General features: G+C 43.6%; 1 protein-coding gene across 1 annotated transcript in view; it reads left to right on the top strand.

The window, feature by feature from the left end:
* Positions 1–25,595, top strand: part of vav3b (vav 3 guanine nucleotide exchange factor b) — a 134,143-nt gene that overhangs the window by 97,832 nt on the left and 10,716 nt on the right. Inside the window, exons 21-25 of the mRNA XM_029705968.1 lie at positions 5,817–5,882; positions 6,100–6,134; positions 6,360–6,476; positions 10,698–10,785; positions 13,868–14,000. Of these exons, the coding sequence (XP_029561828.1) occupies positions 5,817–5,882; positions 6,100–6,134; positions 6,360–6,476; positions 10,698–10,785; positions 13,868–14,000 (439 nt within the window). The remainder of the gene's footprint in view (positions 1–5,816; positions 5,883–6,099; positions 6,135–6,359; positions 6,477–10,697; positions 10,786–13,867; positions 14,001–25,595) is intronic.

Here is a 25,595-nt window from a genome sequence, read left to right on the forward strand (position 1 = left end):
TTTGTCCCACATACAATGCTCTTGTCACGTCCTGACCCTAGTAAGATGTCATTTTCTATAGTAGAGTAGGTCAGGGCATGACAGGGGGTGTTTTGGGTGGTTTGTCTGTTTTCTATTTCTATATTTAAGTTCTAGAGAGATCAACTAGAGTCATGAGAAGATGAGGCCATTCCATCCCAGACTGAATGGATGGTTCTGGGAGTTTACAACAAAGGTTCATTCCATGTGTGTATTTTTTTTGTTTGTTGGGTGGGGGGTCCTTTTGTTTGTGTGTCTGCCTATGACAATGCACTGATCACCTATGTTGTTTTTTTTGGGTTGATCTCCAATTGGAGGCAGCTGGTCCTCGTTGTCTCTAATTGGAGATCATATTTAAGTAGAGGTTTTTCTTCCTGGGTTTTGTGGGTTACTATATTTTGAGTAGTGTTTGTTTCTCTCTGCGTCACGGTTTGTTGTTTTGTTAATTCAGTTATTTATGTATTGCAAAGTTTCACAGATTTAATAAAATGTGGAACTACAACCACGCTGCACTTTGGTCTGCTCCTTTCGACAGCCGTGACAGCTCTTCGTTTTTGAAATATTTAGGACCAATTTATTCCTTGTCACCCATTCTGAAACTAACTGCAGCTCTTTGTTAAGTGTTGCAGTCATTTCAGTTTCTGTAGTAGCTGACATGTATAGTGTTGAGTCATCCGTATGCATAGACACATCTGGCTTTACTCAAGGCCAATGGCGTGTCATTAGTAAAGATCGAAAAAAGTAAGGGGCCTAGACAGCTTCCATGGGGAATTCTTGATTCTACCTGGATTATGTTTGAGAAGCTTCCATTAAAAAACACCCTCTGTGTTCTGTTAGACAGGTAACTCTTTATCCACAACATAGCAGGGGGTGTAAAGCCATAACACATACGTTTTTCCATCAGCAGACTATGATCGACAATGTCAAAAGCTGCACTAAAGTCTAACGAAACAGCTCTCACAATCTTTTCAGGACAACTGTCATTTGTGTAAATGCTGTGCTTGTTGAATGTCCTTCCCTATAAGCGTGCTGAAAGTCTGTTGTCAATTTGTTTACAGGAAAATAGCATTGTATCTGGTCAAATACCATTTTTTCCAGTAGTTTACTAAGGGTTGGTGACGGGTTGATTGGTCGAGTCATGTGCGTCGTACAGAGCGGACCAAGGCGCAGCGTGAGTTGAGTTCCACATCTTTAATATACAGTGAAACTTCCACAAAACAATAACCAAACAACGAAACGTGACTTAACTGGTGCAACAAGCACATACACAAAACAATATCCCACAAATGCAGGTGGGAGAAAGGGCTTCCTAAATATGATCCCCAATTAGAGGCAACGATTACTAGCTGCCTCTAATTGGGAAACATACAACTCACCAACATAGAAAAAGAATGACTAGAACACCCCCCTAGTCACACTCTGACCTAAACACCACAGAGAACCAAGGGCTCTCCATGGTCAGGTTGTGACAGTACCCCCTCCCCCCAAAGGTGCGGACTCCGGCCGCAAAACCTGAAACCAAATAGGGAGGGTAGGGGGGTGACTAGTGTCGGCTCCGGTGCGGGTCGTAGCCCCCGCCCAGACCCCGGATCCAGCCATGGCGCCGGGCTGAACGCTGTGCCTGGACTGGGCATCAGCGCAGAGGAAGGCTCCGGCCTTGGAGCGGTACTGGATGCCGTGCCTGGACTGGGCACCGGCGCAGAGGAAGACTTCGGCCATGGAGCTGGGTTGGCTGCCATGCCTGGACTGGGCACCAGCGTAGAGGAAGGCTCCGGCCCTGGAGCGGGACTGGACGCCGTGCCAGGACTGGACGCCATGCTTGGACTGGGCACCGGCGCAGAATAAGGCTCTGGCCATGGCACCGGCACAGGAAGCTCCGGACCGTTGACCGTCACTTGAGGCTCTGGGCCGTTGACCGTCGCTGGAAGCTCCGGACTGTGAACCGTCGCTGGAAGCTCCGGACTGTGAACCGTCGCTGGAAGCTCCGGACTGTGAACCGTCGCTGGAAGTTCTGGACTGTAAACCGTCGCTGGAGGTTCTGGGCTGTAGAGGCGCACTGGAGGCCTAGTGCGTAGAGCCGGCACAGGTTTCACCGGACTAATGACACGCACTTCAGGGCGAGTGCGGGGAGCTGGCACAGGACGTACCGGACTGGGGAGGCGCACTGGAGGCCTGGTGCGTGGAGCCGGTACAGGTTTTATCGGACTAATGACACGCACTTCAGGGCGAGTGCGGGGAGCTGGCACAGGACGTACCGGACTGGGGAGGCGCACTGGAGGCCAGATGCGTGAAACCGGCACAGACTTCGCCAGACTGCTGACAGGCTCTTTAGGTCGAATGTTGAGCAGAACACACTTGACCAACATCTCTCCTCTCTCTCTCCCCCAACTTCTCCATCGCCTCTCTGACGGTCTCTGGCTCTTCCCTCTGCTCACCGGCCAGCTCCATGTGCCCCCCCCCAAAAGAATCTTGGGATTTATGTGGCAGCGGACTGGTGACCCGCTCTTCCAAATGCCTGCACTGCAGCATACTCCTAGCCAAAACCTCTCTCCGGTATCCCTCATTGAACTCCTCCAGAGACTCCCATTCGGGCTCTGGCACTCTCCGCTGCTCAGCTGTCCGCCCCATGTGCCCCCCCCCCATGATTTCCTCCCATGTCCAAAACTCCTTTACCTCATGAACACACTGCTTGGTCCTTGCTTGGTGGGATATTCTGTCACGTGCGTCGTACAGAGCGGACCAAGGCGCAGCGTGAGTTGAGTTCCACATCTTTAATATACAGTGAAACTTCCACAAAACAGTAAACAAACAACGAAACGTGACTTAACTGGTGCAACAAGAACATACACAAAACAATATCCCACAAATGCAGGTGGGAGAAAGGGCTTCCTAAATATGATCCCCAATTAGAGGCAACGATTAACAGCATGCCTCTAATTGAGAACCATACAAACCACCAACATAGAAAAAGAATGACTAGAACACCCCCCAGTCACGCTCTGACCTAAACACCACAGAGAACCAAGGGCTCTCTATGGTCAGTGCGTGACAGGTCGGCTATATTTTGAGCCAGTAAAGGGAGTTTTACTATTCTTGTGTAGCAGAATGACTTTAGCTTCCCTCCACACACTTTCTAGTAGGCTGAGATTGAAGATATGGCAAAGATATTTCCATCCAGGATGTCAGATCCCAGTGGCTTGTTATTGTTGTGAACTCATTATTGTTGTCTATCTTCTGCCACTCTCACTTCACGGAATTCAAATTGACAATGCTTGTCTTTCAGAATTGTATCATTTATACTTGGATGTGTACTGTAGTGTCAGCGTTTTTTTGCTGGCATGTCATGCCTAAGTTTGCTAATGTTGCCAATGATAAATGTAATTGGCAGTATCAGTGTGTTTTGTGATGAATGAGACATCTGATTCAATGAATGAGTTTTAATTTCATGTGCTCCAAAACTCCATTCTTTGTCTAATTTATCTTGATTTCATAGTGTAGTTTCTTCTTCTTTTTATTCAGTTCAGTGACATGATTTCTCAATTTGCAGTACTTTTGTCAATAGGTTGTGCAGCCAGACTTATTTGCCATTCCTTTTGCCTAGTCCACGGATATTTAACAATTATGACTGCTGCATCACTAGAGTGTTAGTGTGTTAGGGACTGCTGCATCGTTAGTGTGTTAGTGTGTTAGTGACTGCTGCATCACTAGTGTGTTAGTGTGTTAGTGACTGCTGCTGCTTCACTATTGTGTTAGTGTGTTATTGCCTGCTGCTTCACTGGTGTGTTAGTGTGTTAGTGACTGCTGCATCACTATTGTTTTAGTGTGTTGGTGACTGCTGCATCGCTAGTGTGTTAGTGTGTTAGTGACTGCTGCATCACTAGTGTGTTAGTGTGTTAGTGACTGCTACATCACTAGTGTGTTAGTGTGTTAGTGACTGCTACATCACTAGTGTGTTAGTGTGTTCGTGACTGCTGCATCACTAGTGTGTTGGTGACTGCTGCATCACTAATGTGTTAGTGATTGCAGCATCGCTAGTGTGTTAGTGTGTTGGTGACTGCTGCATCGCTAGTGTGTTAGTGTGTTGGTGACTGCTGCATCACTAGTGTGTTAGTGTGTTGGTGACTGCTGTTAGTGACTGCTGCATCACTAGTGTGTTAGTGACTGCTGCATCACTACTGTGTTAGTGACTGCTGCATCACTAGTGTGTTAGTGTGTTGGTGACTGCTGCATCACTAGTGTGTTAGTGTGTTGGTGACTGCTGCATCGCTAGTGTGTTAGTAATTGCTGCATCACTAGTGTGTTAGTGTGTTGGTGACTGCTGCATCACTAATGTGTTGGTGACTGCTGCATCGCTATTGTGTTAGTGTGTTGGTGACTGCTGCATCACTAGTGTGTTGTTGACTGCTGCATCACTAGTGTGTTAGGTACTGCTGCATCACTAATGTGTTAGGGATTGCTGCATCACTAGTGTGTTAGTGTGTTAGATGCTCTGCCTCATTGTTGGCTAATTGTCTAGGATTTATAGAAGCGGCAGGAGAGGAGGAGGGAAGGGATGATTTATAGAAGCGATGGGGGAGGAGGAGAGAAGGAATTATTTATAGAAGCGATGGGGGAGGAGGAGAAGAGAATGAGAGACGGGATGATTTATAGTTGTGATGGGGAGGAGAAGGAGAGAAGGGATGATTTGTACTGTAGATGAGATGGAGGAGAGAAGGGATGATTTATACTGTAGATGCGATGGGGGAGGAGGAGAAGAGAAGAGAAGAAGGGATGATTTATAGAAGCAATCATGGGAGGAGAGAAGGAGTGAAGGGATGATTTATAGAAGCGATGAGGGAGTGGGGAAGGGATGATTTATAGAAGCGATGGGGGAGTGGGGAAGGGATGATTTATAGAAGCGATGGGGGAGTGGGGAAGGGATGATTTATAGAAGTGATGGGGAAGGAGGAGAGACGGAGGGAAGGGATGAGTTATAGAAGCGATGGGGAGGAGGAGGAGAGAAGGAGGGAAGGGATGATTTATATAAGCGATGGGGGAGGAAGAGGAGAGAAGGGATGATTTATAGAAGCGATGGGGAGGAGGCTGAGAGAAGGGATGATTTATAGAAGCGATGGGGGAGGAGGAGAGAAGGAGAGAGGGGATGGTATATAAAAGCGATGGGGGAGCAGTAGAGAAGGGGGGAAGGGATGATTTATAGAAGCGATGGGGTGGAGGAGAGGAGGAGGGAAGGGAAGATTTATAGAAGCGTTGAGGGAGGAGGAGAAGAGAATGACAGAATGGATGATTTATAGAAGTGATGGAGCGAAGGGATGATTTATACTGTAGATGTGATGGGGGAGGAGTAGAATAGAAGGAGGAAGGGATGATTTATAGAAGCGATCGGGTAGGAAAGAAGGAGTAAAGGGATGATTTATTGAAGCAATGGGGAGGAGGAGGGAAGGGATGATTTATAGAAGCGATGGGGGAGGAGGAGGGAAGGGATGATTTGTAGAAGTGATGGGGAGGAGAAAAGGGATGATTCATAGAAGCGATGGGGGAGGAGGAGGGAAGGGATGATTTATAGAAGCGATGGGGGAGGAGGAGAAGGGAAGAGATGATTTATAGAAGCGATGATGGAGGAGGAAAGGGATGATTTATAGAAGTGATGGGGAGGAGGAAGAGGGAAGGAATGATTTATAGAAGTGATTGGGAGGAGGAGAGAAGGGATGATTTATAAAAGCAATGGGGGAGGAGGAGGGGATGGATGTTGCTCCCAGACGAATATAATGTGATTAACTAACAGCCATGTGCCATTGCAGGGCAAGATCTTGGCGACGAGAGAGATTGGTTTCTTTCCCAGCGATGCCGTTAGGCCCTGCCCATGTGTAAGTCTAGATGCTAATCAACCTTATTTAACAACTTATTTAAAGGCTTGATGAAGCATTCATAAACCTTTATAAGCCTTCATAAACTTTCATAAGCCTTCATAAACCCTTTCTAATGCCTACGTTCTTCACAGGTGATTAGTGCACATGACCTCGAACTTGTCTGCATTGATTTTATTTCGCTGGAAATAACAGCGTTTCTCACTGTTTCTCCCAGGTACCCAAACCAGTGGATTATTCAGCCCAGCTGTGGTAGGTGAAACAGCAACTCTTATATGTTCGCAATAGTAATGTAATTGTTTCTGGGTTTCCAATGGTTATTTGTGGACTGTTTGTGATTGTCTAATGATTGTGTAATAGTTGTGTGTTGATTGTGCGATTGTTGGTTGTCTGATGGTTGTATGTCGGTTGTGTGTTGGTTGTGTGAAGGTTATCTGATGTTGTCTTATGGTTATCTCATGGTTTTCTCATGGTCAGGTTTGCAGGGCCAATGGAGAGGCAGGAGGCGGCAGTAAAGCTGATGGACAGAGAGAACAGCACCTACCTGATCAGACACCGGACCAGAGAGTCTAACGAGTATGCCATCAGTATCAAGTAAGTGGACCTGGGTCCCGGGACGTGTGAGTGTGTGTGTCAGCATCATGTACGTGCAGCAGGGGCATGATCTTCCCTTCCAGGACCATGGTGTAACTGTCATGTCACACTGTCCTGTTCAAGAGCCATTGATAGTCTGAAAGCTTTTTTTAGGGTCTGTGTTTTTACCTTCCAGTTTATATGTGGAGCAGGGAATTACAACTTCAGCTGTTACAAACAGAACCAGGATTTAACTGCAGTGTCACTGGACACGCTCATGGTCAGTTAGACATTCAAACTGTATTTTTTGGGATGTGTCAGACATTGTTCAGTTATTCGGCTACGGTCTATGAGCTAGAGACTATGAAGTAAGAGTCTAAAGCAGAGTTGTTGTTCAGTTATTCGGCTACGGTCTATGGGCTAGAGACTATGAAGTAGAGCAGAGTCGAGGGCCTCGGAAATGGTGTCTGGTAATGTGACACAGCTCTCCAGCCAGAGGCATTCAAGTCGTGGTGGACTTTATGGTTGTCAAGGTGGGCTCTATGGTTGTCAAGGTGGGCTCTATGGTTGTCAAGGTGGGCTCTATGGTTGTCAAGGTGGACTCTATGGTTGTCAAGGTGGGCTCTATGGTTATCAAGATGGACTCTATAGTTTCATGGTGGGCTCTATAGTTTCATGGTGGACTCTATGGTTATCAAGGTAAACTCTATGGTTGTCATGGCGGACTCTATGTTTATCAAGGTGGACTCTATGGTTATCAAGGTGGACTCTGTGGTTATCAAGGTGGACTCTATGTTTATCAAGGTGGACTCTATGGTGGACTCAATGTTTATCAAGGTGGACTCAATGGTTATCAAGGTGGACTCTGTGGTTATCAAGGTGGACTCTGTGGTTGTCAAGGTGGGCTCTATGGTTATCAAGATGGACTCTATAGTTTCATGGTGGGCTCTATAGTTTCATGGTGGACTCTATGGTTATCAAGGTAAACTCTATGGTTGTCATGGCGGACTCTATGTTTATCAAGGTGGACTCTATGGTTATCAAGGTGGACTCTGTGGTTATCAAGGTGGACTCTATGTTTATCAAGGTGGACTCTATGGTGGACTCAATGTTTATCAAGGTGGACTCAATGGTTATCAAGGTGGACTCTGTGGTTATCAAGGTGGACTCTGTGGTTATCAAGGTGGACTCTGTGGTTATCAAGGTGGACTCTGTGGTTATCAAGGTGGACTCTGTGGTTATCAAGGTGGACTCTGTGGTTATCAATGGTGGACTCTGTGGTTATCAATGGTGAACTCTGTGGTTATCAAGGTGGACTCTGTGGTTATCAAGGTGGACTCTGTGGTTTCAATGGTGGACTCTGTGGTTATCAAGGTGGACTCTGTGGTTATCAAGGTAGATTCTGTGGTTGTCAAGGTGGACTCTATGGTTGTCAAGGTGGACTCTATGGTTGTCAAGGTGGATTCTATGGTTATCATGGTGGACTCTATGCTGGACTCTATGGTTGTCAAGGTGGACTCTATGGGTGTCCTGCACACACAAGTCTGAGTTAGCCCATTTGGTTAAAGTCACTCATGACTGCATGGCCAGGCACAACTCCAACACCTTCATTCAGTTTGCCGATGACACAATAGTGGTAGGCCTGATCACCGACAACGACGAGACAGCCTATAGGGAAGAGGTTAGAGACTTGGCCACATGGTGCCAGGACAACAACCTCTCCCTCAATGTGATCAAGACAAAGGAGATGATTGTGGACTACAGGAAAAAGAGGATCGAGCACGCCCCTATTCTCATTGACGGGGCTGTAGTGGAGCAAGTTGAGAGCTTCAAGTTCCTTGGTATCCACATCACCAACAAACTATCATGGTCCAAGCACATCAAGACATTCATGAAGAGGGCACGACAAAACCTATTCCCCCTCAGGAGCCTGAAAAGATGTGGCATGGGTCCTCAGATCCTCAAAAGGTTCTACAGCTGCACTATCGATAGCATCCTGACTGGTTGCATCACTGCCTGGTATGGCAACTACTTTGTCTCTGACCGCAAGGCACTACAGAGGGTAGTGCGAACGGCCCAGTACATCACTGGGGTTCCTGCGATTCAGGACCTCTATACCAGGCGGTGTCAGAGGAAGGCCCTAAAAATTGTCAAATACTCCAGCCACCCTAGTCATAGACTGTTCTCTCTGCTACCACACGGCAAGCGGTACCAGAGCGCCAAGTCTAGGTCCAAGAGGCTTCTAAACAGCTTCTACCCCCAAGCCATAAGACTTCTGAACATATAATCAAATGGCTACCCAGAATATTTGCGTTGTCCCTTTCCCTTTTACGCTGCTGCTATTCTCTGTTTATAATCTATGCATAGTCACTTTAATAACTCTACCTACATGTACATATTACCTCAATTACCTCGACTAACCTGTGCCCCCGCACATTGACTCTGTACCGGTACCCCCTGTATATATAGCCTCGCTACTTTTATTTACAGTTGAAGTCGGAAATTTACATACACTTTAGCCAAATACATTTAAACACAGTTTTTCACAATTCCTGGCATTTAATCCTAGTACAAATTCCCTGTCTTAGGTCAGTTAGGATCACCATTTTATTTTAAGAATGTTAAATGTCAGAATAATAGAAGAGAGAATGATTTATTTCAGCTTTTATTTCTTTCATCACATTCCCAGTGGGTCAGAAGTTTACATACACTCAATTAGTATTTGGTAGCATTGCCTTTAAATTGTTTAACATGGGTCAAACTTTTTGGGTAGCCTTCCACATGCTTTGGGTAGCCTTCCAAAGTTGGGGGAATTTTGGCCCATTCCTCCTGACAGAGCTGGTGTAACGGAGTCAGATTTGTAGGCCTCCTTGCTCGCACACGCTTTTTCAGTTCTGCCCACACATTTTCTATAGGACGGAGGTCAGGGCTTTGTGATGGCCACTCCAATACCTTGACTTTCTTGTCCTTAAGCCATTTTGCCACAAATTTGGAAGTATGCTTGGGGTCATTGTCCATTTGGAAGACTCATTTGCAACCAAGCTTTAACTTCTTGACTGATGTCTTGAGATGTTGCTTCAATATATCCACATAATTGTTCTCCCTAATGATGCCATCTATTTTGTGAAGTGCACCAGTCAGCAGCAAAGCAACCCCACAACATGATGCTGCCACCCCCGTGCTTCACGGTTGGGATGGTGTTCTTCGGCTTGCAAGCTTCGCCCTTTTTCCTCCAAACATAACGATGGTCATTATGGCCAAACAGTTATATATTTGTTTCATCAGACCAGAGTACATTTTTTCCAAAAAGCACGAACTTTGTCCACATGTGCAGTTTCAAACCGTAGTCTGGCTTTTTTATGACGGGTTTGGAGCAGTGGTTCTTCTTGCTGAGCGGCCTTTCAGGTTATGTCGATATAGGACTCATTTTAATGTGGATATAGATACTTTTGTACCCTCCAGCATCTTCTTAAGGTCCTTTGATGTTATTCTGGGATTGATTTGCACTTTTCACACCAAAGTACGTTAATCTCTAGGAGACAGAATGCGTCTCCTTCCTGAGCGGTATGATGGCTTCGTGGTCCCATGGTGTTTATACTTGCATACTATTGTTTGTACAGATGAATGTGGTACCTTCAGGCGTTTGGAAATTTCTCCCAAGGATGAACCAGACTTGGGGTGTTCTACAATTTTTTTCTGAGGTCTTGGCTGATTTCTTTCGATTTTCCCATGATGTCAAGCAAAGAGGCACTGAGTTTGAAGGTAGGCCTTGAAGTACATCCACAGGTACACCTCCAATTGACTCAAATTATGTCAATTAGCCTATCAGAAGCTTCTAAAGCCATGACATCATTTTCTGGAATTTTCCAAGTAAACTTCTGAACCACTGGAAATGTGATACAGTGAATTATAAGTGAAATAATCTGTCTCATAACAATTGTTGGACAAATTTATTGTCATGCACAAAGTAGATGTCCTAACCGACTTGCCAAAACTATCGTTTGTTAACAAGAAATTTGTGGAGTGGTTGAAAAATAGGTTTTAATGACTCCAACCTAAGTGTATGTAAACTTCCGAATTCAACTGCATTTATTTAAAACATTTCCCAAAACTGCCTTGTTGGTTATGGGCTTGTAAGTAAACGTTCACTGTACGGTCTACACCTGTTGTATTTGGCTAATGTGACAAAATAACATTTTATTTGGTTTGATTAGCTAAAGCCTAGCCATTCTCTGCCCACAGGTTCAACGACGAAGTCAAACACATCAAGATCCTGACAAAGAATGGATGCTTTTACATCGCAGAGACCAGGCTGTTTAAGACTGTGTTGGTATGTCATGTTTTGGTCCCACTTTGCAATTTAGCACGCGATACAGTATACAGAATTATACCACAGCGTTGTTGAATACTCTTTTCTGATTGGCTGGAAAGGCATTCTAAAACCAGATAATGGACAGTTGGAAAAGATAAGATATACTTTATTAGTCCATACAGGATGGGAATTTGTCTTCTGCTTTTTATCCAACCTCCCCGATATACACACACACACACACACACACACACACACACACACACACACACACACACACACACACACACACACACACACACACACAGAGAGAGATATCAGGACACCTGCAATCATGACGCAATACGCACCTACACCTGCAGCCTGTACTTGCTATAAAGTTACAGAAAGCTAAACCAACAACCACACAAACTGAAATTGGAAACATTGTAAACGCACATCCAAGGAGGTAAAACGTAGCTAGCTAGCTAGCTAGCATTGATTTGTTTTTGCAGAAATAGATTTTGTTAGAGTATCTGATGACCTAACGTGGTAAGAGATGAACATGAATTTCTCTGGTCCCTACTGTTGCAGTCATGACGCAAGTGGCGCTGTGCTGTCAAATCCTCCCACATGTTTCTAGTTTAGTGGTGCTGTGCTGTCAAATCCCCCCACATGTTTCTAGTTTAGTGGCGCTGTGCTGTCAAATCCTCCCATATGTTTCTAGTTTAGTGGTGCTGTGCTGTCAAATCCTCCCACGTGTTTCTAGTTTAGTGGCGCTATGCTATCAAATCCTCCCACATGTTTCTAGTTTGGTGATGCTATGCTATCAAATCCTCCCACATGTTTCTAGTTTGGTGATGCTAAGCTGTCAAATCCTCCCACATGTTTCTAGTTTAGTGGCGCTATGCTGTTAAATCCTCCCACATGTTTCTAATTTAGTGGCGCTATGCTATCAAATCCTCCCACATGTTTCTAGTTTGGTGATGCTAAGCTGTCAAATCCTCCCACATGTTTCTAGTTTAGTGGCGCTATGCTGTCAAATCCTCCCACATGTTTCTAGTTTAGTGGTGCTGTACTGTCAAATCTCCCACATGTTTCTAGTTTAGTGGTACTATGCAATCAAATCCTCCCACATGTTTCTAGTTTGACCAGCTGTTTTCAGCAACTGATATTTTTGAATTTGGTTGTCATATTGGCAGGTTTGCTAGCAACAAACTATTTAGCTAGCTTCTAGCCTAATCTTTGCATTGCGATCTCCTCGTAATGAACAGTGACCAGTGTCCTGACGAAAAGGCAAACTTTTCTAGCTATGCCAGGCAAAATCAGTTATTATCAGCTCATTGTTATGGATGTATCCAAATTAATATCAATAGAAAACAGTTAAACAAAGGCAAATTCAACTACTTTGCTGTTATTCTGGCTGCAGAGGTCGTGACCATGTTAGCCGTAGCTAGTTAGCAAGCGAGGAAGAAGAACCGCTAGCAACGGAACATGTAGAACCAACAACTTGGTCGCTTCTATAAATATAGAACTAGTCGAACGACCAAAAAATTTGAAAGTATGAATTTGCTTATAAAAATGAAAATATCAACAAAAACAAATATTTATACCGGTAAATGTGTGCTTTAGTACTGTTTTCTTTCACAACTGTGGTAATACTGTAAGCGGGATAAACACCTCCATTCTGTACATTACCTTGGAAAAATGAACTCCGCAGTGGTGTAGAGTACTTTAAAATACTATTTAAGTCATTTTTTTTGGGGGGGGGGGTATCTGTACTTTACTATTTATATTTTTGACAACTTTTATTTTTACTTCACTACATTTCTACATAAAATATTGTACATTTTACTCCATACATTTTCCCTGACACCCAAAAGTACTCGTTACATTTTGAATGCTTAGCAGGAAAGAAAATGGTCCAATTCACACACTTATCAAGAAACATCATTGGTCATCTCTACTGCCTTTGATCCGGCAGACTCACTAAACACAAATGCTTCGTTTGTAAATTATGTCTAAATGTTGGAGTGTGCCTCTGGTTATCCGTAAATTAAAAAAGAAAAAAAAGAAAATGGTGCCATCTGGTTTGCTTAACATAAGGAATTTGAAATGATTTATACTTTTACTTTTGATACTTAAGTATATTTTAGCATTTACATTTACTTTTGATACTAAAGTATATTTAAAATCCAATACTTTTACTTTTACTCAAGTACTATTTTATTGGGTGACTTTCACATTTTCTATTAAGCTATCTTTACTTGACATTTGAGTACTTTTTACACCACTGGTCGTCCGTTATTCCCAAGGTAAGGTACAGAACGTCGGCATTTATCCCTTACACATTCAACAGTAGGTACTATACAGTAGACAGAAACATTGAACTGTAAGTACCATCCAATAAAACAATGACTTCCCAATAAAACAATGCCATCCCAATAAAACAATACCATCCCCAAAAACAATACCATCCCAATAAAACAGTGCCATCCCAATAAAACAATACCATTCCAATACCATCCCAATAAAACAATGCCATCCAAATAAAACAATACCATCCCCCAAAAAACTAGGTCATCCCAATAAAATAATGCCATCCCAATAAAACAATGCCATATCCATAAAACAAAACAATACCATCCCAATAAAACAATACCAACTTCCCAAAGCAATACCATCCCAATAAAACAGCGCCATCCCAATAAAACAATACCGTTCCAATACCATCCCAATAAAACAATGCCATCCCAATAAAGCAATCCCATTCCAATAAAATTATACCACCCCAATAAAAACAATTCCATCCCAATAAAACAATGCCATATCAATAAAACAATACCATCCCAATAAAGCAATACATCCCAATTAAGAAATGCCATCCCAATAAAACATTGCTATCCCAATTAAGAAATACCATCCCAATAAAGCAATGCCATTCCAATGAAGAAATGCCGTCCCAATAAAATAATGCCATCCCAATAAAATAATGCCATCCCATTGAAAAAAATAAATACAATTCATCATCGTCCTCCTCCTTAACCTTTTAAGTCACCATAGGTGGGTCTGTATTTATTTCCTGTGTGTTTTCACTAGTTCTTGTGTGTTTTTAAACTCCCAGGACCTGGTAGACTACTACAAGCAGCATTCTCTGAGGGAGGGTTTCAAGAGTCTGGACACAACACTGCAGGTACCATTCAGGGAGCCAGGCAACGGGAACAACATGCCCCAGGGCATCAGACACACTGCCACTGGTGAGTACAGGACAGATCCCTATCCCCACTAACATAATGGTCTAATGCTTCTACACCTGCATTGCTTGCTGTTTGGGGGGTTTTAGGCTGGGTTTCTGTACAGCACTTTGAGATATCAGCTGATGTAAGAAGGGCTTTATAAATAGATTTGATTTGATTTAATGCACACTGGTACTGGTGAACACAGTGTGAACATCACCATTAGTCGCTTAATGGTCTAGTACAGTAATTGGTGAATAATGGAGGCAACTGAATCCCATCACCACCATATAACTTGTTTTTGTATTTAGAAATGTTTAATTCAAATCACTTCCTGAATTGACCCCAACACTCGTTGGAATGTGTTCAAAGAAGTGAGTGAGTCCTGAAATAATGATGTCTGAATGGTCTCATGGTTCTATTTCCAACATGATATCACAGACTCACGTCACTGATCTCTCTGTTTATATCACGGCACAGCCAGAGAACATTGTACATGTGTACAGAAAAAACATCTGCTTGCTCTCACTGCTTGCACAACCAACTCCCAATTTTCAAACAAAAAATACTGTTGTTCAATTAAATCAAATCTGCTTTTAAACACTCAAGTGAAAAATAGTGTTATATCCAAATCACAGCCCTGTTTTCGACTTACTTGAAATACTGTATATAAGTGGTAATTTGACTCTCAAGAGTAACACATCATGCTATCAGTTTTCCATGAAACACCTAATCGTCGTCTATTGAAATATTTCCTTTTGTTTAGTTAGAATAGGAAACAAGCGCACATTTGCCCAGACAGTGACTTTAAATATGCAGGCTTCTTTCACCTCTGCAAATCCTCCTCCTCCACAGCCTGCCTATAGCTCTGTGAGATTTAGAAATGGCCACCTGCCTGCATTTTTCTAATATACAACTGTACATATTCAGATATTCAACTGTAGATATTTATATATTCAACTGTACATATTTATATATTCAACTGTACATATTCAGATATTCAATCGTGTCTAGACCTTGTAACATATGGAAATGAAGGCCGTAGATGTGGCCAGACTGGAATATTTGACTTTCCCTCAGCCCTGATGTGGCCAGACTAGAATATTTGACCTTCCCTCAGCCCTGATGTGGCCAGACTGGAATATTTGACCCTCCCTCAGCCCTGATATGGCCAGACTAGAATATTTGACCCTCCCTCAGCCCTGATATGGCCAGACTGGAATATTTGACCCTCCCTCAGCCCTGATGTGGCCAGACTATAATATTTGACCTTCCCTCAGCCCTGATGTGGCCAGACTAGAATATTTGACCTTCCCTCAGTCCTGATGTGGCCAGATTGGAATATTTGACCCTCCCTCAGCCCTGATATGGCCAGACTGGAATATTTGACCTTCTCTCATTCCTGATATGGCCAGATTGGAATATTTGACTTTCTGATACTGTAAATATACATGCTGTGATGAAGTCAGTGATATGTAGGCCTAGTCAATATGTAGCTATGTATGTATGTAAGCCAGTCAACAGTCAGTACCACTCTCCACAACCTCAGAGAGATCTACAAGATGCCAGTGATCTTAGTCAGCAGAAGAAGCAGCAGCAGTATGAGCAGCGCTCAGCACCCAGGAATTATGAATCAATGTATTGCTTTGCTCCAGTTCAAACCAGCAGCACAACAACAACAACAACAACAAAACCTCATAAGGATTGCGTTCCAAATGGTTCCCTATTCCGTTTACAGCGCATTACTTTTGACCAGGGTCCGTAGGGGTCATGTGATCACCCTGTTGCAGGAGAACTTTCCTGCCTATCTGAGGTTTAAAAAGGCTTCTGGGGTTTGTAATTTTCACTTTAAAATTTCTGAATTGATTTTCCCCTTAGGAAAAAATGAACCAACCCCTACAAAAAATGGCCATGAATTATAATCCACATAATTATTCACATTTCCTGTTGCTGCAGGATTATTTTCCTGCTGTAGCAAACTGGCTCAAATTAAGATCTGTCGTGTCTTTGACATCATTAAAACTGAAGACCTATTTATCAAATAACTCTCTGTAATTATTATTACGCGATTAAACTGATTAATCATGTAACTGTAATTACATGATTAGGAAGTTGGGGCACCAAGGAAAATATTCAGATTACAAAGTTAGAATTTTCCTAATATAACTTTCAGATATTTTAATATCTGATCAATTAGTCTTCAAATTAATTATTATTTACCTCACGTTAGTCTCATTCCAAACGGCGTATATTGTTGGTTATCTGCACGAACCCAGTCTTCACTATGAGTCATCCTTACATCAATTGTCTTAAAATAATTTATTTACTAACTAAGTAATTCACAGAAATGCATAACAAACAGTTGATATGGTTACAAAGAAATGATAGAGGAATGTGCCCTAGTGGGCTAAACCGGCATGGCGGCTTGTTAGACAAAAGGGGAGTGGGGGGTCATCTGAGGAGACACTACAGAGTTGAATTTTATAACAATTGAAATGCTAATCCTTTGCACAGGAACGCTCACTCATTCGGGAACAATTGCAATCAATATATATATTTACACTCAGTGTGTCGTCGGGATCTCTGTTGAAAAGTTTGTTTCTGTTGGAGAGTCTGTCCGCCCTCTCGCTCTCTCTCTCTCTCTCTCTGTCGTGGTTAGAATTGTCGTGTCTTTGGGCACCATTAAACTGAAGACATGTTTATCAAAATAACTCCCTGTAATTATTATCACGCGATTAAACTGATTAATCGTTTAACTGTAATTAACTAGGAGATCGGTGCACCAAGGAAAATATTCAGATTACAAAGTTGTAATTTTCCTAATATAACTTTCCTATATTATATATTATATTATAGTATCTGACCGATTATCTTCTGGTTTAAATGGTGTATTTTACCACGCGTCCAGTCTCATTCCAAACGTCGTAAATTGTTGTATCTGCACAAACCCAGTCTTCACTAAGTCATCCATACATCAACTGTCTTAAAATAATTTATTTACTAAACAAAGTAATTCACAGAAAGCATACAAACAGTAATTATCGTCACAAAGAATTGGTAGAGTAATGTGCCCTAGTGGGCTAAACCGGCATGGCGGCTTGTTAAACCAACAAGGGGGGGGGGGGTCAGCTGAGAAGACCCTACAGAGTTGATAAATATTAACAATAGATATGCTAATCCTTTGCACATGAACGCTCACTCATTCGGGAACAATTGCAATCAATATATATTTACGCTCAGTATGTCGTCGGGATCCTTGTTGGAGAGTTTTTGTCCTGTTGGAGAGTGTTTGTCCGCGTTCTCTCTCTCTCTCGGTTAGAATGGATCTTTCAAAGCGACATTCATTAATGTCGTTTTAGAATGGATGTTTTGTCGGTGATATCAAATTTCTAGCTGCAGACTATTAATTAATATCAAAGACTTGTTATTATTCTGTCGGTATCGATAGTCTAAAAGTTTAACCACGTGGTATGGTTAAACTTCAGTAGAGGGATGCATGGTCAAACCTTGGCTCTCTCTTCTGAGGTAAGCTGGTCTCCTGAAAGAACTTCTAGGTGGGGGTTTTATACTTGAACATAGAACAGGCTGTCACATGACGCCTTGTCCTGTCTGTGTCCCTGGGGGGCGTGCCGATGACTGAATTAAGCTTTGAACAGAAATACAATACTATCACATTAACAACAGTACATAGCCTCAACATATTCCAAATAGCTTTAATCTTATTAACCTCTTATGGCTAGGGGGCAGTATTTTCACGGCTGGATAAAAAACGTACCCGATTTAATCTGATTATTAGTCCTGCCCAGAAACTAGAATATGCATATAATTATAGAAAACACTCCAAAGTTTCTAAAACTGTTTGAATGGTGTCTGTGAGTATAACAGAACTCATTGGCAGGCCAAAACGTGAGAAGATTCTGTACAGGAAGTACCCTGTCTGACCATTTCTTGCCCTTCTTTGTCATCTCTATTCATTACAAAGGATCTCTGCTGTTACGTGACACTTCCTACGGCTCCAATTGGCTCTCAGAGCCCGGGAAAAACCGAATGACGTAATTCAAACCCCTGGCTGAAACACACGAGCGCTTTTGCTAAGTGGTCTATCAGCAGACAAAAGGCTTAGGCGCGTGCACTGGCCGCCCCCGCCTTTCTGTTTTTCCCTCTTTTTACCGAAACGGAGATTCCCGGTCGGAATATTATCGCTTTGTAACGAGATAAATTGCATAAAAATTGATTTTAAACAACGGTTGACATGCTTCGAAGTACGGTAATGGAATATTTAGAATTTTTTTGTCACGAAATGCGCCATGCGCGTGACCCTTCTTTACCATTTGGATAGTGTCTAGAACGCAAGAACAAAACGTCGCTGATGGAACATAACTATGGATTATTTGGGACCAAACCAACATTTGTTATTGAAGTAGAAGTCCTGGGAGTGCATTCTGACGAAGAACAGGAAAGGTAAGACCATTTTTCTTATAGTAAATGTGATTTTGGTGAAGGCTAAACTTGCCGGGTGTCTAAATAGCTAGCCCGTGATGGCTGGGCTATGTACTTAGAATATTGCAAAATGTGCTTCATCCGAAAAGCTATTTTAAAATCGGACATATCGAGTGCATAGAGGAGTTCTGTATCTATAATTCTTAAAATAATTGTTATGCTTTTTGTGAACGTTTATCGTGAGTAATTTAGTAAATTGTTAGTAAATTCCCCGGAAGTTTGCGGGGGTATGCTAGTTCTGAACGTCACATGCTAATGTAAAAAGCTGTTTTTTGATATAAATATGAACTTGATTGAACAAAACATGCATGCATTGTATAACATAATGTCCTAGGTGTGTCATCTGATGAAGATCATCAAAGGTTAGTGCTGCATTTAGCTGTCTTCTTAGTTTTTGTGACATTATATGCTAGCTTGAAAAATGGGTGTCTGATTATTTCTGGCTGGGTACTCTACTGACATAATCTAATGTTTTGCTTTCGTTGTAAAGCCTTTTTGAAATCGGACAGTGTGGTTACATTAACGAGAGTCTTGTCTTTAAATAGCTGTAAAATAGTCATATGTTTGAAAAATGGAAGTTTTCGGATTTTAGAGGAATTTGTATTTCGCGCCACGCTCATCATTGGATATTGGAGCAGATGAAAGAGGTTAAATCAATGTATACAACCATTTAGATGCAAGTCCCATAGCTGAAGCTATTATATAAACCTTAGTATGGTAATATTGTCTCTAATGAGTATCACAAAATTGTACCAAGCGGACCAGTTCGTAGCTGGATTCTTCACCGATCTTTTATACCTTCTCCAGAACATAAATGTCGTTCGGTTCCCCAATTCTGAGTTGGAAGAATTCCTTTGTCTCTCTATGAAACCCCTCTCTGTCTCAAAACTGGGCCATGAGGCCGGACATTCTCCTTTGGAATTTTACGACCCCAATCACCACAGCCTGGGTGGGGGGAGGTAGGTAGGGGGATGGTGCATAGAAAACCCAGAGGAAAAGGGAGGGGGGTCAACTGTGTTCTTTGTACGCAGAGAGAGGGCAACGTCATGACAGAATGGATAGTTCAGAGTAACATTCATTCATGTTGTTAAAGAATAGCTGTTTCAGCAGTTGTCGGTCTTTGCGTTCAATGATACCGAATTCCTAGCTGCAGAATAGTAATTAATATCAAAGACTTGTTCTTATTCTGTCGGTATCGATAGTCTAAGAGTTTAACCACGTGGTATGGTTAAAAGTTCAGCCAGAGAAATGCATGGTCTGCAAACCTTGGCCTTCTCGTTATCGAGGTAAGCTGGTCTGGTGATAGAAAACCTAGGTGGGGGGTTTTATTCGGAAGAGCAGAAAAGGGCCTGTCCCATGACGCCAGACCATAACTGTGCTCATGGGCGGTCCTCTGATTTAGTTAAACTCCAAAGGGAATTGGAGTTTCGTTCATTAAACAGTCCAAAATCACATTACACAATTTCACAAACAGTTCCATCCCCACTCATTCATTTTATACAACAATTAGATGTACGCCTCATAGCTGAGGCTATTGTATAAACAGCGTTATGGTAATGTGGCCGTATTGTCTCCCATGAGTTTCACAAAATTGTACCAAACGGACCAGTTCGTAGCTGGATTCTTCACCGATCTTTTATACCTTCTCCAGAACATAAATGTTGTTCGGTTCTCCAGTTCTGTGAGGTGGAAGAAATTCCTTGGTTCTCTCTATGAAACTCACTCTCTCTATATACTGTGGCCATGAGGAGAGGATCTCCTCATAGGAGTTTACGACCTCTTCTGACAGAGCCTGGTGTCAGAGGTAGGGTGATGGTGCATAGAAAACGGCTGGTGCAGAGGGAGGGGGGGTATAGTGCTTGATGTACCCAAAGAGGGTAACGTCATGACAGATCCTACACCTGTATAAGGAATAGGGTGATATTTGTGATTTACCCCTGGTAGTGCACTATAAAGGGAATAGGGTTCCATTTTGGGATGTACCCCTGGTAGTGCACTATATAGGGAATAGGGTGACATTTGGGATGCACATTAAGCTAACTGATGCTCCAGACTGAAGCAGCAGACCCCCCTCATCCCCCAGCTGTGCCCTGGACACCGTATGTGAATTAATTGCCCCCCATTTATCTTTTGCGTTTGTATTGTTAGGTGATCTAAACTGGGATATGCTGAACACCTCGGCCGTCCTACAATCTAAGCTAGATGCCAGAAAATCTCACACAAATTATCATGGAACCTACCAGGTACAAAACCTACCAGGTGGAACCTACCAGGTACCTAAATCCGTACACATGGGCACCCTCATAGATGTCATCCTGACCAACCTGCCCTCTAAATACACCTCTGCTGTCTTCAACCAGGATCTCAGCGGTCACTGCCTCATTGCCTGTGTCTGTAATGTGTCCGCAGTCAAATGACCACCCCTCATCACTGTCAAACGCTCCCTAAAACACTTCAGCGAGAAGGCCTTTCTAATCGACCTCGCCCGGGTATCCTGGAAGGATATTGACCTCATTCCATCAGTAGAGGATGCCTGGTTATTCTTTAAAAGTGCTTTCCTCACCATCTTAAATAAGCATACCCCATTCAAAAAATGTAGAACTGAGAACAGATATAGTCCTTGGTTCACTCCAGACCTGACTGCCCTTGACCAGCACAAAAACATCCTGTGGTGTACTGCATTGGCATCGAATAGACGCCGCGATAAGCAACTTTTCAGGGAAGTTAAGAACCAATATACACAGTCAGTTAGGAAAGCTAAGGCTAGCTTTTTCAAACAGAAATGTTCATCCTGTAGCACAAACTCAAAAAAGTTCTGGGACACTGTAAAGTCCATGGTGAAAAAGAGCACCTCCTCCCAGATGCCCACTGCACTGAAGCTAGGAAACACTGTCACCACCGATAAATCTACGATAATCAAGAATTTCAATAAGCATTTTTCTACGGCTGGCCATGCTTTCCACCTGGCCATCCATACCCCGGTCAACAGCTCTGCACCCCCCACTGCAACTTGCCCAAGCCTCTCCCATTTCTCCTTCACCCAAATCCAGATAGCTGATGTTCTGAAAGAGCTGCAAAATCTGTACCCCTACAAATCAGCTGGGCTAGACAATCTGGACCCTCTCTTTCTAAAATGATCCGCCTCTTCAAAGGGGTTGACACTCTAGACCCAAACTGCTACAGACCTATATCTATCCTACCCTGCCTTTCTAAAGTCTTCGAAAGCCAAGTTGACAAACAGATCACCGACCATTTCGAATCCCACCGTACCTTCTCCGCTATGCAATCTGGTTTCCGAGCTGGTCATGGGTGCACCTCAGCCACGTTCAAGGTCCTAAACAATATCATAACCGCAGTCGATAAAAGACCGTATTCTTATCGGCAGACTCAATAGCTTTGGTTTCTCAAATGACTGCCTCGCCTGGTTCACAAACTACTTCTCAGATAGAGTTCAGTGTGTCAAATCGGAGGGCCTGTTGTCCGGACCTCTGGCAGTCTCTATGGGGGTGCCACAGGGTTCAATTCTCAGGCCGACTCTTTTCTCTGTAAATATCAATGATGTCGCTCTTGCTGCTGGTGATTTTCTGATCCACCTCTACGCAGACAACACCACTCTGTATACATCTGGCCTTTCTTTGGACGCTGTGTTAACAAACCTCCAGACGAGCTTCAATGCCATACAACACTCCTTCCGTGGCCTCAAACTGTTCTTAAATTCAAGCAAAACTAAGTGCATGCTCTTCAACCGATTGCTGCCCGCGCCCACCCGCCCATCTAGCATCACTACTTTGGACGGTTCTGATTTAGAATATGTGGACAACTACAAATACCTAGGTGTCTGGTTAGACTGTGAACTCTCCTTCCAGACTCACATTAAGCATCTCCAATCCCAAAAATAAATCTAGAATCCGCATCCTATTTCACAACAAAGCATCCTTCACTCATGCTGCCAAACATACCCTTGTAAAACTGACTATCCTACCGATCCTTGACATCAGCAATGTAATTTACACAATTGCGTCCAACACTCTACTCAGTAAATTGGATGTAGTCTATCACAGTGCCATCCGTTTTGACACCAAAGCCCCATATACCACCCACCACTGCGCCCTGTATGCTCTCGTTGGCTGGCCCTCGCTTCATATTTGTCGCCAAACCCACTGGCTCCAGGTCATCTAAGTCTTTGCTAGGTTAAGCCCCGCCTTATCTCAGCTCACTGGTCACCATAGCAGCACCCACCCGTAGCACACGCTCCAGCAGGTATATTTCACTGGTCACCCCCAAAGCCAACTCCTCCTAACACTTCACAACAATACACACAAATCTCCACATAAAATAATGGAATTAAGAAGTATATAAATATTAGGATGAGCAATGTCGGAGTGGCATTGACTAAAATACAGTAGAATAGAATACAGTATATACATATGAAATGCAGTATGTCAACATTATTAAAGTGACCAGTCATTCCATGTCTATGTACATAGTGTATCACTCTCTAAGGTGAAGGGTAGTGACAGTAACTAAGCTCAGGGCAGGGTACTGGGTGGAGGCCGGCTAGTGATGGCTATTTAACAGTCTGATGGTCTTGAGATAGAAGCTGTTTTTCAGTTTCTCAGTCCCAGCTTTGATGCACTTGAACTGACCTCGTCTTCTGGATGATAGTGGGATGAAACAGGCCATGGCTCGTGTGGTTGATGTCCTTGATGATCTTTTTGGCCTTCCTTTCTGTGACATCGAGGGCTGTAGGTGTCTTGGAGGGCAGGCAGTGGAGAGCCCTGCGGTTGTGGGCAGTGCAGTTGCCGTACCAGATGGTGATACAGCCCAACAGGATGCTCTCAGTGGTGCATCTGTAAAAGTTTGTGAGGTCTTAGGAACAAAGACGAATTTCTTCAGCCTCCTGAGTTTGAAGAGGCACTGTGTGGGTGGACAATTTCCATGTGTGCTGAGGAACTTGAAGCTTTTCACCTTCTCCACTGCGTTCCCGATAATGTGGATGGGGGCGTGCTCCCTCTGTCTACCTGAAGTCCATGATCAGTTCTTTAGTTTTGTTGACGTTGAGGGAGAGGTTATTTTCCTGGCACCATTCCCCCAGGGCCCTCACCTCCTCCCTGTCTCGTCATTGTTGGTAATCAGGTTAACTACTGTTGTGTCATCTGTAAACTTGATGATTGAGTTGGAGGCGTGAATGTCCACGCAATCATGGGTGAACAGGGAGTGGAGGAGGGTGCTGAGCACGCACCATTGTGGGGCCCCCTGTGTTGAGGATCAGCATAGTGGAGGTATTGTTTACTACCTTTTCCACCTGGGGGTGGCCCGTCAGGTTGTCCAGGACCCAGTTTCACAGGGCGGGGTCGAGACCCAGGATCTCAAGCTTCATGATGAGTTTGGAGGGTACTGTGGTATTGAATGCTGAGCTGTAGTCAATGAACAGCATTCTTACAGTATTCCTCTTTTCCAGATGGGATAGGGCAGTGTGCAGTGCGATTGCATCGTCTGTGGATCTATCAGGGCGCTATGCAAATTGAAGTGGGTCTAGGGTGTCAAATAAGGTGGAGGTGATATGATTCTTAACGAGCCTCTCAAAGCACTTCATGATGACAGACGTGACTACGATAGTCAATTAGTTCAGTTACCTTTGCTTTCTTGGGTACAGGCACAACGGTTGACATCTTGAAGCAAGTGGGGACAGCAGACTGGGATAGGGAGAGATTGAATATGTCCACAAAAATCCAAGCTAGCTTTATTTAACTAGCAAGTCAGTTAAGAACAAACTGGGTTAAGTGCCTTGTTCAGGGGCAGATTGACAGATTGTTACCTTGTCAGCTCAGGGATTCGATCTAGCAACCTTTCGGTTACTGGCCCAAAGCTCTAACCACTAGGCTACCTGCCCCCCAAGGTTTTGCGAGGGTTAACATGCTTAAATGTCTGACTCATGTCATTATGGGGTATTGTGTGTAGACTGATGAGTAAATATAACAATTTAATCAATTTCAGAATAAGGCTATAATGTAACAATGTGGAAAAAGTCAAGGGGTCTGAATATTTTCCAAATGCACTGTACATTTGCTTGTTCTTGAACTGAGCCTCAATCCAAATTGCACCTGTTTCTAGTACTTTGTTGGTTGGATGCACCAAGCTTGGCACACCTGTATTTGAGGAGTTTCTCCCATTCTTCTCTATATATCCTCTCAATCTCTGTCAGGTTGGATGGGGAGCAACGCTGCACAGCTATTTTCAGGTCTCTCCGAGATGTTTGATCGGGTTCAAGTCCGGGCTCTGGCTGGGCCACTCAAGGACATTCAGAAACTTGTCACGAAGCCACACCTGTGTTGTTTTGGCTGTGTGCTTAGGGTCGTTGTCCTGTTGGAAGGTGAACCTTTGCCCCAGTCTAAGGTCCTGAGTGCTCTGGAGCACGTTTTCATCAAGGATCTCTCTGCACTTTGCGCCGTTCATCTTTCCCTCGATCCTGACTAGTCTCCCAGTCCCTGCCGCTGAAAAACTTACCCACATCATGATGCTGCCACCACCATGCTTCACCGTAGGGATGGTGCCAGGTTTCCTCCAGACTTGACGCTTGGCATTCAGGCCAAAGTGTTCAATCTTGGTTTCATCAGACCAGAGAATCTTGTTTCTCATGGTCTGAATGTCCTTTAGGTAAATTCCAAACGGGCTGTCATGTGCTTTTTACTGAGGAGTGGCTTCCGTCTGGCCACTCTACCTTAAAGGGCTGATTGTTGGAGTGCTGCACAGATGGTTGTCCTTCTGGAAGGTTCTCCCATCTCCACAGAGAAACTCTGGAGCTCTGTTAGAGTGACCATCGGTATCTTGGTCACCTCCCTGATCAAGGCCCTTCTCCCCCGATTGCTCAGTTTGGCCGGGCGGCCAGCTCTAGGAAGAACGTTGGTGGTTCCAAACTTCTTCCGTTTAAGAATGATGGAGGCCACTGTGTTCTTGTGGACCTGCAACGCTGCAGAAATGTTTTTGTACCCTTCCATAGATCTGTGCCTCAACACAATCCTGTCTCGAAGCTCTACGGACAATTCCTTCGACCTCATGGCTTGGTTTTTGCTATGACATGCACCGTCAACTGTGGGACCTTATATAGACAGGTGT

This window comes from Salmo trutta, chromosome 21, assembly GCF_901001165.1.
Source record: "Salmo trutta chromosome 21, fSalTru1.1, whole genome shotgun sequence".
NCBI lineage: Eukaryota > Metazoa > Chordata > Actinopteri > Salmoniformes > Salmonidae > Salmo > Salmo trutta.